A 14,227-nucleotide genomic window follows, 5' to 3' on the forward strand; every position below is an offset into this window, starting at 1 on the left:
ATAGCTGCTGTGCAATTTGCAATATATATGAAATTTAAAGAAATCTCCCAGGAGAACGTCAGCTGTTTCTTTTTTTCTCTCTTCACTTATTTATCTGGTGGGGAGGAGACGATAGCACAGGAGCTGCAGGCTCCCAGCCATGCTCCCCGGACAATCTCAACACCACTATTTTTTTTTTGGCTATACCATGCAGCATGTTCCCCAACCAGGGATCAGATCCACACCCGCTGCATTTTAAGCCCAGAATCTTAACCACTGGACCTCCAGGGAAGTCCTGCAACACCACTTTTCATCAAATATTGAGTGTCAGGGACTTCCCAGGTGGTCCCGTGGTTAGCGTGCAGAGCTTCCACTGTAGAAGGCACAGGCTGATCTTTTGTCTGGGAACTAAGATCCTGCATGCCGCATGGCAGGATCAAAAAAATTTATATATATATATATATATATATATAGAGAGAGAGAGAGAGAGAGAGAGAGAGAGAGAGAGTCAGTAATGGACATGAGAATGTTTGAAATTTTTTTAATGCTACGCATTAAAATGATTGTACCAAATGGGCTTTCAGACAATTCCTTGCTTTTTTTCATTCAGCAGTTGGCAGTATACTATGACACAGGCACTCTTGTACAGGAAATGGCTTTTCTTTCAAGGTTTAAAACCTGGGAACTTTTTCTGGTGGACGATACCAGTGCATGTCGCCCCTTGTACATTTCAGGAGTAACCTCTGAAACAAGAGCTACACTAGGGTTTGCAACTGAAACTCTAGTGGCGCTGCCAGTGTGTCATGGTATTTCACTATTTTAAAAAAAATCCAGCCTCACGTCTTTATTTATCAGAATAAAAATTGCCAGTGAAGCACCATGGTTAAGAGTCCAGACCTGAGTCACACTGTTCTTAGTCAGTTCAGTTCAGTCACTCAGTCATGTCTGACTCTGCGACACCGTGGACCACGGCACGCCAGGCCTCCCTGTCCATCACCAACTCCTGGAGTTTAGTCAAATTCATGTCCATAGAGTCTGTGATGCCATCCAACCATCTCATCCTCTGTCTTTCCCTTCTCCTCCTGCCCCCAATCTTTCTCAGCATCAGGGTCTTTCCCAGTGAGTCAGTACTTCGCATGAGGTGGCCAAAGTATTGGAGTTTCAGCTTCAGCATCAGTCCTTCCAATGAACACCCAGGATTGACCTCCTTTGGGATGGACTGGTTGGATCTCCTTGCAGTCCAACGGACTCTCAAGAGTCTTCTCCAACACCACAGTTCAAAAGCATCAATTCTTTGACACTCAGCATTCTTTATAGTCCAACACTCACATCCATACGTGACTACTGGAAAAACCATAGCTTTGACTAGACAGATATTTGTGGACAAAGTAATGTCTCTGCTTTTAATATGCTATTTAGGTTAGTCATAACTTTTCTTCCAAGGAGCAAGTGTCTTAATTTCATCCCTGCAGTCACCATCTGCAGCAATTTTGGAGCCCAGGAAAATAAGGTCTGCCACTGTTTCCATTGTTTCCCCATCTATTTGCCATGAAGTGATGGGACCAGATGCCATCATCTTAGTTTTCTGAATGTTGAGTTTTAAGCCAACTTTTCACTCTCCTCTTTCACTTTCATCAAGAGGCTCTTTAGTTCTTCTTTGCTTTCTGCCCTAAGGGTCATGTCATCTGCATATCTGAGGTTATTGATATTCCTCTGGGTAACCTTGATGCCAGCTTGTGCTTCATCCAGACTGGAATTTCTCATGATGTACTCTGCATACAAGTTAAATAAGCAGGGTGACAATATACAGCCTTGACGTACTCCTTTCCCTATTTGGAACCAGTCTGTTGTTCAATGTCCAGTTCTAACTGTTGCTTCCTGACCCGCATATAGGTTTCTCAAGAGGCGGGTCAGGTGGTCTGGTATTCCCATCTCTTGAAGAATATTCCACAGTTTGTTGTGATCCACATAGTCAAAGGCTTTGGCATAAACCAATAAAGCAGAAATAGATGTTTTTCTGAAACTCTCTTGCTTTTTTGACTATCCAATGGATGTTGGCAATTTGATCCAACTGCCTTTTGTTCCTCTGCCTTTTCTAAATCCAGTTTGAACATCTGGAAATTCATGGTTCACATACTGTTGAAGCCTGGCTTGGAGAATTTTGAACATTACTTTGCTAGCGTGTGAGATGAGTGCAATTGTGCGGTAGTTTGAGCATTCTTTGGCATTGTCTTTCTTTGGGATTGGAATGAAAACTGACCTTTTCCAGTCCTGTGGCCACTGCTGAGTTTTCCAAATTTGCTGACATATTGAGTGCAGCACTTTCACAGCCTCATCTTTGAGGATTTGAAAGAGCTCAACTGGAATTCCATCACCTCTACTAGCTTTGTTCATAGTGATGTTTCCCAAGGCCCACTTGACTTCGCATTCCAGGATGTCTGGCTCTAGGTGAGTGATCACACCATCGTGATTATCTGGGTCATGAAGATCTTTTTTGTATAGTTCTTCTGTGTATTCTTGCCACCTCTTCTTAATATTTTCTGCTTCTATTAGGTCCATACCATTTCTGTCCTTTACTGAGCCCATCTTTGCATGAAATCTTTCCTTGGTAGAGTGTTCTGGTCATGCTCTAACACTTAGCCAGCTATGTGACCATCTCTGGCCCATAATTAATAGTAAATAACTCACAATGAACTAATTCATATGAAAGTCCTATAAAAGACAAAAGCCACGCGGAGCAATTTAAGCCTTGCACAGATCATGTCTGCATTGAACCCTCACTCCTAGCCCTCAGTTATCCTCCCTTGAATATAATCAAGTTGAGGCCATAATCTTTAAACTTACTCTCTTATTTTTATTGGATTGAGGAAGATAGAGACAAGTGTCTTGGAATCGTTGGCCAGACCCATTTTTTTTTTCCAGCTTCAAGCAGACACAGGAAGTTGATTGGAGGAATGATGCACCCAACATAATTTCATTCCTTTGATTAAGCTGAAATGTCGCCCGAAGGGCATTGATGAATTCTGCCACATTGTTTGTGCACTAATGCTTTTCTTGCTCAACTGGATAGTTTTATCTGTTGTCACCAAAGCTTTTAGCCAAGGACTAAAGAATGAGGCTGAGGCTTTGAGGGTGCAGCCCTCTGTGCAGGTATCTGCTTTAGGGAAGCATGGGACCATGACCTTTGTCCCAGGGAAGCTGGACCACTCTAGACCAAACGCGCTTTGTCCACCTCCTCTGAAATGCTCTGGCATCAGTGAAAGCCTTTTCCCAGGGGAGGCCAACCTCATCTCTCCAGCAGGAAGCCCAGGAAATTCTGCACAGCAAGTTCCCAGGTAGAAAACGCCTATCCATGAAAGCCAAGGGGCAGGGACGGGGCAGGGTGCCCAGGGCCACTGTCTACTCACCATCTGGCGAGAACTGGTCCCTCTCAAACACGGTGATGCACAGCACCTCTTGCTCCAAGTCTCTGATGAAGAACTGGCAGTTGGAATTCCACTTGGGATTCAGAGTGTCCTGGATCGTCTTGGTGATGTGACACTGGGAACCCATGGTCACCTCGCAGTATGGGTTACTCTTCCCTGGAGGGGACAGAGCCTGGCTCTTCTGGGTGCCTGTGGCACCTCTTCCCTCTACACCCCTCATTCCAACCCCCTCCAATGCCATGCTTAAGATGCAGCATAAGATAGAGAATCCAGAGGAAACCTTACATAATCCAGCATCCTAAACTACATTAACACTTAAATATTTATCACACTTTATCACATAAGTGGGCTTCAAAACTAAATCTTCCCTGTCTCCTCACTTGAGCTTAGATTGTGTCAAATCTGCAATCACCCCTCAGAATCTACAGGGATTGGGTCCTCAACCCCACAGATACACAAATCCTCAGAGGCTCAAATCCCTTATATAAAATGGTCTAGCATAAACCCGCCCATATCCTCCATCCACTTGACATCATCTCCAGGTTATATATAATACCTAATACAGTGTAGGGCTGTGCTAAGTCGCTCAGTCGTGTCTGACTCTGTGCGACACCATGGACTGTAGCCCACCAGGCTCTTCTGTCCATGGGATTCTCCAGGGAAGAAGACTGGAGTGGACTGCCATGCTTAGTCTCCAGGAGATCTTCCTGAGTCAGGGAGCGAACCCATGTCTCTTCTGTCTCCTGCACTGGCAGGCAGCTTCTTTACCACTAGCACCACCTGGGAAGCCCATGGACAGCGGAGCCTGGAGGACTACAGTCCATGGGATTGCAGAGTTGGACATGACTGAGCGACTGAGCACACACACAGATAATTGCTTTACAATGTTATGTCAGCTTTTACTGTACAGCAAAGTGAATCAGTTATTTGTATACATTTATCTATCCCCTTTTTGGATTTCCTTCCCACTTAGCTTACCACAGAGCTTTGAATCCTCCCGGCTTTAAAACAAATTGGCCCCTAATCCTAAATTTCCTTCCACGTTGGGTTATTCCCATCCACTGTTTTGCCTTCCAGAGAGATCTGAGTGGCTGCCCTCTGACAACACAGTCAACCCCTCTATCTGTAGATTCCATACCTGCAGATTCAACCAACTGCAGAGCGAAAACATTTGAAAAATGGAAATACAGTGAAATTCCTCTGTAAATAGTTGCTGGTGTGTGGCAAATTCAAGTTTTGCTGTTTTGAAATTTCAAAAATGTTTCCGAATATTTTCGTTCTGCAGTTAGTTGAATCTGCAGGTGTGGAATCTACAGATACAAGGGGGCTGACAGTGTTGTGAAAAGGCAGCCACTCAGCTCTCTCTGAAAGGCAAAACGGTGGATGGGAATAACCAAGTCTGGAAGGAAATTTAGGATTAGGGACCAATTTGTTTTAAAGCCAGGTGGACTCAACCCTCGGTGGTAACCTAAATGGGAAGGAAAGCCAAAGAAGAGGGGATAAATGTATTCATGTAACCGATTCACTTTGCTGTACAGTAGAAACTAACATAACATTGTAAAGCAATTATCTGTGTGTGTGCTCAGTCACGTCCAACTCTTTGCGACCCCATGGACTGTAGCCTCCAGGCTCCTCTGCCCATGGGATTTCCCAGGCAAGAATACTGGGTTACCATTTCCTTCTCCAGCAGATCGTCCCGACCCAGGGATAAAGCCCAAATTTCCTGTGTCTCCTGAATTAGCTGGTGGATTCTTTACCACTGAGCCACCTGGAAAGCTCCTAAAGCAACTATCATCCAGTAAAAATTAATTTTAGAAAATAAAGTAAAACCAAGTGGAGGAGATGCAGCAAAGGCTTCCCCCACTCACACAGGCTAGAGGGGTTTCTAGGGCCCTTACCATGGGAGCGACAGGGTTTCAGCTCAATGCCTTCAACCACGTTCACCATCAACCTTCCGATGCCTGTGGCTCTTTGGGAGCGGACTGTGATGGGACAAAAAACAACACAAAACGCTCCTGTTTAGCGTTCGCGGTATTTCCAGCTTGCCTCGTGATTTATTTTATGCCACTCTTCAAGAACAAGTCTCCCCTTCCTCCCTTAAACTCTTGCTTCCTTGATCCTGGAATCCGCCCTCCATGTCTCACCCCATACCCTGCCCTCCCTCTTCCACCTGCCTCCACCCTCAGGCTGTCCTCAACCCCCAGGTCCACCTTCCAGCTCTAAGGGTTCTGGGCCTGGCCAGATGGCTCTCTGCCCCCCAACTCTGCGGGATTCCCAGGGCCCTGCTGCCCGGCTATGCATTACCCAGATACGCCTTCTCCCGCTTCTTCTTCTCTGTCTCTATGTAGAGTTCAGAAGCTGCTTTGATTTTCTGCACCCAAGCAGTCCTTGGAAAGAAAGAGACAGAACTCAGGTGTCAGGTCGGTGCCAATTCAGTTTCCAGGACTCTGCTTTGTTCGTTCGATTTTTACAATAAAGGCTCAGCATAGAGAGTCTGGTTTTATGTCACATGGCCCTAAGGATAATTTCTACCATTCATAACAAAGGCACGAGTGATGTTTTTATTGATTTGCTCCAAACCTGGGTTTGTGTCCCCATGGAAGGACATCTACAATGATAAACGCTGTTGCTGTCTTGCTCACAACAGCTCCTCTTCTTTCCTTACTGAAAAACATCACAAATTTGCCTGATCCGAGAAGGCTAGAAGGATCTCTCTCACTAAACCATCCAAAGAAAGAAACAATTTTCCAGATAAGCAGCCACTTTCTGTGAAGGAGCAAATGTACACTGGGAAAGCATCCTGGCGTGATTTTGTTCTTTTCCATTTCTCTGAGAACCATATGCATGATGACTTTAGCCAATTTCTTGCTTGGCACAAACGCTCTTGGAATGTTGTTGGTCTTGTGTCAAGTTCACCCTTCATAAAAATAATCTGTTTCATTAGGCTCCAGGGCAGAGCCCTGATTAAGGCAAACCTGCCCTCAGCTTCTAGGATCCAGGATGTCTGTCCAAGGGAGCCAGACATCAAGGGGGTCAGGATTGGAAGGTCCTCTATCCCCCGAATCATTTTCCTATTAGTTTCTGCCACCTGGGAAACTTTGGGAAACGGGAGAGCCTCCATTATCTCGAAGAATACTGAAAATTGCTGTTCAAAAAAATTCTCAAGCCAGATTCATTTCAATGTATTTCCTTTTGAAAAGTTAACTTTTGAAAGACGCTGGAAAAATGAACTAAGACCACTTCACTGCATGCCCCACCCCGACCTCCAGCCAGATGGGATGGAGCTGCAAGTGAGGGGATGTTGGCACCCACTGATTAATTAACTGTCCCACATCCATCCTACACCTGGTGGAACCCAGGTGCCCAGGGCCAGGGAGGAGTGGGGTCTTACCTTTCGTTTATGCTCTCTGCTCGGAGGGTGTAGACTCGGTCGATGTGGGAAATGTGGAAGATGGGTTCATCCCCAGAAGGGTCAGTGGGCAACTTCACTAGAACCTCATTTAGGAAGATAGGCTGAAAAATAATGCATGGGCATTACAAGACCAGACTGGGGCTCTGTGAGGACGTGTGTGTGCTTATGTGCACATGATCCAGTAAACTAAACTGAAGATGAGGGGTGTGTCCGTTTGTGTCTAGGGGGTGGCGGTGGTTTCAGTAAACCATACTGAAACAATGATTTTATTTGGAATGATAAGTGACTCATTGGAAAAGACCCTGATGCTTGGAAAGATTGAGGGCAGAAGGAGAAGGGGACGACAGAGGATGAGATGGCTGGATGGCATCACCGACTCAATGGACGTGAGTTTGGGTAAACTCTGGGGGTTTGTGATGGACAGGGAGGTCTGGCGTGCTGCAGTCCATGGGGTCGCAAAGAGTCAGACATGACTGAGCGACTGAACTGAACTGAATAAGTGTTAATATCAATTTTCAGATAAATGGAAATTGTAAATATGGATTCCCCCTCACCTCCATTTTGCAGGTACTTTTTTTCCCTCATCTGGCTAAGGTATTGTTTCCCAGGTTTCTACTTGTGAATTTTTATTTTTACTTCCCCACTTTTCATACTGAAGTCTTTAGAAGGAAGTTGATATGGGCAGCAGCCTACACTTAAGGAGTGCTCTGCTACAAACATCGACATACAGGGTTTTATGCAAAGATAAGTTTTCAAATGAGTTGGAGAAGTACTAGAGTGATCAGTAGGCCGGATGGTACTGCAGGTATTTCTAAAGTCCTCCAGAATAAGAACGGATGAGTTTGTTTTTTCCATGGTATATCCTAGTCAGCAAACAATCTCCATCAACTTTAGATGTATTATGTATTTAGAAAGTGTTAGTCTCTCAGTCGTATCTGACTCTTTGCGACCCCATGGACTGCAGCACGCCAGGCTTTCCTGTCCATCACCAACTCCCGGAGCCTATTCAAACTCACGTCCATTGAGTCGGTGATGCCATCCAACATCTCATCCTCTGTCATCCCCATAGCCTGCCAGGCTCCTCTGTCCATCGAATTCTCCAGGCAAGAATACTGGAGTGGGTAGCCATTCCCTTCTCCAGGGGATCTTCCTGAACCAGGAATCGAATCCAGGTCTCCTGCATTTGCAGATGGATTCTTTACCATCTGAGCCACCAGGGAAGCCCCCATCAACTCTACCTCCAAGCAACTCCCTCCAAGTTGTTCATACAAAGCTGCTAGTGACAATCTACATAAGTACATTGTTATTTTTCCCGAAAGAAGACTAACTGCTCCTTCAGAGAAAATTCTTCTGTGAAAACACCCCCACAGAGATAAATTTAGAAAAACAATACCCTATGACACGAAAACACACAAACACAGCCATACACACAGAAGCAGACCAAATAAACAGCTCACGAAAACTGTCTACACATGGACTATTTACATCTGCTTTTGTTGGAATAGATGAGGGGCACAGATGTTCCAAGGCATCTTGAGAAGTTTGGAGGGAGATCTGGGAATGTTTGGGAAGTGGACGCTGAATTTCTAGTCTAGAGCTTTCCCACGCCTGCCTCATCGGTACAGTGGACTGTGAACCCCATCAAGACAGGACAAGCCTTAGTCACATCCAAGGGGACCCACAGCAGCCGCTTGGCAGCTAATAGATGTTTGTCAATTGAACTGAGTATTGTTCTTTTTCTGATGGGTTCCCATGGTGGCTCAGTGGTAAAGAATCCACCTGCCAAGCAGGAGACATGGGGTCCATCCCTGGGCCCGGAGAAGGAAATGGCAACCCACTCCAGTATTCTTTTCTGGGACATCCCATGGACAGAGGAGCCTGGCAGGCTATAGTTCATTAGATCTCAAAAAGTCGGACACAGCTGACCAACTCATCACACACGCACCTTTGCTGATCACTGCTGGACCCGTGCTTGTGGTCCCCCTAAACCCTGCCTCACCTCCTCTGTGCCACAGACCCCATAGCCCGCTCAAACGCTGACTCCCTTTAGACATGGTCTCCTCCCCTCAACATCAAACCTGATGTTGCCGTCTAGAGTTGGACTTACTGTTTTGTACATTTTATACTGCAGGTTTGATTTGGGGCTGAAGACTTTGTCGGTGCCTGAGGAGCCCAGGGGCTTGATGATTTGGGTCAGCAGCAGGAAGTCATTGAAGAGGAAGCCATACAGCTCCTTGTTGCTCTTGGCCTTGTAGAGCTTCCCACTGTGCAGGAACTTGCGCGGCCCCAGGCAGTTGGTCACGGAATTGAACACAAGTTGCTGAGGAAGGGAAACAAAACCCAAAGAAGACACAGTGGAGTGAGGTCGTTTTTTTGTTGTGGTTGTTTTTTTGTTCGTTTGTTTTTTCGCATCTGAAAGCCGTGGGCTCCATCAGAATCTGAGGCCCGTATCTTAGGCTCAGATCGAGGACAGCTTTGAGGACTTCAGGCGGGGGCTTTGGGAGCCACGAAGTTAAAGGCGTGGTTCGGGAGACTGCATGCGTCAGGATGAACCCTGGCTGTGACTCCTAGTGCCCTTCCTTGAGGTCTAGGGTCTCAGGGTGACTTTTTTCCTTTTTATTTATCGGGGAAACAGGGCAGCAGGAAGAAAACCCTCCATCCTGGATGAGCGCACGCTGTGTGCAGGCTGGTCCGCCGGAGGCGGCATGAGCCGGTGCCAACCACGGCCCACACAGGCTCAAAGGGTCGTGCCTGCTGCTGGAAACAGCGCGCCTCTCTCTGCACAGTTCAACAGGACAAACGCCACTGTCCAGGGCGCGGCGTGAGTCCAGGCCCCTACCGCGTGGGTGGGCTGCCAACCGCGGCGGTGCTGGCGGAGGCCTCAGAGCCAAGCAGAGCAGAAACTGTGCTGCGCACGTTGGAGCTCACCCAGCTCACTGCTCCTGAGGACGGGGAGGGGACGGCTGTCTTCCTGCCACCTCCCAAACCTTGGAGACAGCTCTAAGCACTGAAATGCAGCTCTGCTGCTCACCCCTGGGTGCTGTCATCCTTGCTCTGTCACCCCCCGGGCTCTGCCATCCCTCTGGGCTCTGCCATCTCATGTTCTTTCACACACACACACACACACACACCTGGTTCTATCATTTCATGCTCTATCATCCCCCCTGGGTTCTATCATTTCCCGTGAGCAGGTTCTCAAGGGGCAGAGGGAAACTGTAGAAGATATGACCTCACTAAGGACCCCCTTCTGGCTAGCGGAGGAGAGACTGAGGGAGGGGAAGGCCACAGCACTGCCTCAGAAGCAATATGATCGAGGAAGGAGTCAGACCTTCGGGGTTTCCACCTGCTCACACTTGGGCCCCAAGAGTACACTCCATCCAGCAACCTTCAAGGCTGAGGCTGTCCACAGCTATGAACCCTACACATCTCCTGAAGAGTATTAATGAAGAGTTTACAACACATGTCCCCCCATGTTGCTGGCTACCTGTCTGCCTCTAGTGTGGAAGAAAGAATCAACAGCGCCTCTGTGACCAGAGGCCTATAGGCCTCAAAGGAGAGTGGCCACTCCAGTCCACTCTCAGGTACAAGGAGGAATGAGTGCCAACAACCTCCCACCAAGGTCCGAGGGAGCCCGAACAACTGAAGATGACACCCCAAAGGGAGCCTTCCAAGAGTGGGCCTCTGAACAAGAGCCTGGAGGTCAATCCAGTCCTTTTTATTTGCCAAGAGGGAGTTCAAGCCACTTGGGGCAATGAATCCAGTGAGTCACTTGGATGACGTAGAGGTGGTGTGGTTTCTTACTCAAAGGTCAGAGCCTCCAATTATTCAGGCTGACACCCAACATATGTGAATTGGAAACTGTCTTTATAGTTCTTGATCTTAAGACAAGAATGCCAAAGACAGCATTTATGTGAAACTTAATCACCGGTGTATTCTTAGATCTGGGCCAGGAAATGGAAGCCAACATGCCTCGTTCCCATGACCACGAACCCTGACCATACAGACAAAACAGACCTTACAGGAAGCTGGTGTACAATAGTCAGGAAGGACTGGTCACTTAAGAAGGACAGCAGTCTATTTCAAAGAGGGGATATACACCACAGAAAGCAAATGACAAGAGTTTATTTTATTCTTAAGGTTTTGTGGGGGCATTGGCTGTGCCTCAAGGCAGGTGGGGTCTTAGTCCCCCTAAATTGGTGCCCCCTGCAGTGGAATTATGGTGTCCTAACCGCTGGCCTTCCAGGGACGTTCCTATTCTTGACGTTTTATAATGAAGACTCAGGCCTCACTGAGTCCTGTGCCTGCAGCCACGAGACTCAGGGAAGGGCCCCTTTAAAAGCACACAGTGCGGGGAATTCCCTAGCAGTCCAGCGGTTAAGACTTTGCACTTTCACTACTGGCACAGAGTTGATTCCCTGGTTGGGGAACTAAGATCCTACATTCTGCATGGTGCAGCCAAAAAAAAAAACAAAAAACCACAGAGAGAGAAAGAAAAAGATAAGAGAACATCTTTTAAAAAAGAAAAAGTGCACGGTGGCCCTTCAGCTCAGCAGATCCAAGAGCAGTTCAAGTCCACTGTCTTCAAGATCACCTTAGTGCTCCTCGGAACGACGCACAGTCCTCCCTTGCCCTGCCTTCAACTTGCCTTAAAGCCTATTGCCTGTGACCTTCCACTCCTCACCCATGCCCCGCGCAGGCTGAGGCCTCCAGTGAAATGCCCTCCCCTGGATGCTTTCCTGGGGAGATAGCTTCATCCTTGAACACGCAGCCAAGTCTCACCTTCTCAACCTGTCCCTGAATCCTCCACGACTCTTCCTTCCTCCTCGTCGAGTGTCCAGCAGCACTTGGCACCCGGATCTGCCTCATCATTTCTCACATAGGACTGCAGGTTTCTTGAGATGGGGTAGGTCCCATCTCACTGATTTTCATGTCCTCAGTGGTTAGTACTGAGCAGCGTTTAGTACCAAGCAAGGCACATGGGCCCGGTGCTCAGTGAACGCTTACTGAATAAATGAATGAATAACTGAGCCAACCAACCAGTGACTACCCCTGGACCACATATCAACACAGTTCTGAAATGGGAACCCACATCCATCACCTTGGTTTCCACATGGCTGCTTCCATAACTTTGCTTATCCCACACCTACGTTGAAGGGGGACAGGAGGTAGGGCAGGGAGGCAACAGTGGGGTAACTTCCTCAGGTAGGGAATGTCTTAGATGCTCATAAGAAGAAAAGAGTCATAGGGAGTGTGGGTAAGGGAGATGGTCTGCCTGGGCATTTTGGTAAATCCTAGTGAATTGTGTAAGTACATGAATGTGTGTGTATGTGTGGATGGGTGGGTGGGTGGGTGTGTACAAAGAGAGAGAACAGCAGAGTGGATGTGACTAAGGGAAAGATTAGGGTCAAGAAGAGAATCAGATACTATAAGAGGGTATTTCTGGCAGTATCATGGACTTAAAGACTGATTCAACCAATGAAAAATGTTAAAATGGAATAAAAAATATAGAACTGTACTTTTTAAACACAAGCAAGCTGGTAAAATAAAAATAAAAGCAAAAACAATTTGCAGAAGCAGAAAATGGCATGGAAATATGAACCCAGAAAGATAAACAAGCACCAAAGCTGGCTTTACCTTTGAGAGTCTTTCTTAAATCTGGTGACCCTGAGCTTCCATTTTAAAGGCTATTGCAGGGAGAAGGAGAAAACAGATATATCTAGTGTCTGCATGAGGTGAGGGACTTAACAGGAGATCCCAGAAAGCTGTATCACAGAGGAAGAATGACAAGTAAACTCAGTAGAGAAGGGAATAGCAAGAAAATTTGCTTGTTTGTGAACTTGGCTTAACCAACCAACCACGAGGTTGGTTGTGATTACTGAGAATTTGTAACCACAATACAGCTCTCACACAAGTTTAAAAATGGCCATTTGTGAAAGGAACAAGACAAGAAAAACCAGTAGGTTAGAGAAATAACTAGAACTGCTGAAAAGGCAAAAGAAAACAACTGAGAACAAAAAATAAAGAAAAGAACTGAAATTAAAAACTCGGTAGATGGCTTAAACAACAGATTAGATGCAGCTGGAGAGAGATTAGCAAACTGGAGGTTGCAGAAGAGGACGATTCACAATTTCTCTCGTCCTCCTTCTGGCTGCCTGCCGAGACTCAGAGGGGTAGCCCAGGTCCCACCTAAGGTGTTACCTCTGACAGGCCTTCACACAGTACGTGGGCCTGGATCCACTCCAGTCGGTCCGAGTTCTCCTTCTCCCGCACCCCTTCGTTCACCTGGGAGCACAGCTCCTCTGCCTTCTCCAGGGCGTGCTTCAGGTGGCTGTGGTCTGGGTGGTTTTCGGGAGTGTTTTCCAGGATCTACATCAGAGAACAGAAGACAGTAGCCTTAGGCAGCGAGCGGGCCTGGGGTTCACTGTTCTGGAAGGCTCGCCCCAGCAGAGACAGGGCTCTGCACAGACCTTTCCTAGACACTGCCACGTGTTTACAGCTGCAGCTCTGAGCACCCACCTTGGCAACGACATGGAGAGAGAAGGCCACTCTTTGTTGGCATGGGACCCCTATGGGGGCAGGGGCTGCCAGATTATCTATACTTGGGGTATGAGGAGGGCGGCGGCTGCAGCAAGGGCAGTATCACACCCCATATGGATCCTTCCAAGGAGAATCATTCTTCCCTGAGTCCGTGCATAGCTGCAGGCATCTGTGTACGTATGGAACTTCATGCTAGTGGGTGCATCGGAGCTAAGGTGCATTTTTCTGAATGAATCATTCCAGACCAGCAATTAAGAGTTCAGTTCTAGAGCAAGAGCTTCTGGATTAAAATCCCTGCTCTGCCACTGACCAGTCATGATATGGGTCAGACACATAAATGTTCTGAGCCTCATTTTCTTCATATGAAAAATAGGGATACTACTAGCACCTCCTTTGGGCCTCCCTGTAGCTCAGCTGGTAAAGAATCTGCCTGCAAAGCAGGAGATGCTGGTTCAATTCCTGAGTCAGGAAGATCCACTTGAGAAGGGATAATCTACCCACTCCAGTATTCTTGGGCTTCCCTGGTGGGTCAGACGGTCAAGAATCTGCCTACAGTGTGGGAGACCTGAGTTCGATCCTTGGGTTGGGAAGATCCCCTAGAGGAGGGCATGGCAACCCACTCCAGTATTCTTGTCTGGAGACTCCCATGGACAGAGGAACCTGGCAGGCTACAGTCCATGGGGTCACAAAGAGTCAGACACAACTAAGCAACTAAACACAGCACACAGAACCTCCTTTAAAAGGTTGTTGGGAGGACTACATGGCTTGATACAAGAAAGCACTTTGCAGAGTACCTGGCCCTTTGATGGTGCTCCCCTCAGATTCTCAAAGGAGTCTGAGGACACTGAAAACAGTCCTCGTGGGGAAAGACACG

At 47.3% G+C, this 14,227-nt stretch overlaps 1 protein-coding gene across 8 annotated transcripts in view; it reads right to left on the reverse strand.

Moving 5' to 3' along the window:
- Nucleotides 1-14,227, reverse strand: part of ITSN1 (intersectin 1) — a 249,074-nt gene that overhangs the window by 11,358 nt on the left and 223,489 nt on the right. For all 8 annotated transcript variants that reach the window (XM_025281353.3, XM_044939433.2, XM_006048225.4 and 5 more), the window contains 6 exons: nucleotides 13,015-13,182; nucleotides 8,924-9,136; nucleotides 6,796-6,917; nucleotides 5,709-5,791; nucleotides 5,303-5,386; nucleotides 3,387-3,560 (listed from right to left, as the gene is read on the reverse strand). In XM_025281353.3, the coding sequence (XP_025137138.1) occupies nucleotides 3,387-3,560; nucleotides 5,303-5,386; nucleotides 5,709-5,791; nucleotides 6,796-6,917; nucleotides 8,924-9,136; nucleotides 13,015-13,182 (844 nt within the window). The remainder of the gene's footprint in view (nucleotides 1-3,386; nucleotides 3,561-5,302; nucleotides 5,387-5,708; nucleotides 5,792-6,795; nucleotides 6,918-8,923; nucleotides 9,137-13,014; nucleotides 13,183-14,227) is intronic.

Source organism: Bubalus bubalis, chromosome 1 (assembly GCF_019923935.1).
Source record: "Bubalus bubalis isolate 160015118507 breed Murrah chromosome 1, NDDB_SH_1, whole genome shotgun sequence".
Lineage (NCBI taxonomy): Eukaryota > Metazoa > Chordata > Mammalia > Artiodactyla > Bovidae > Bubalus > Bubalus bubalis.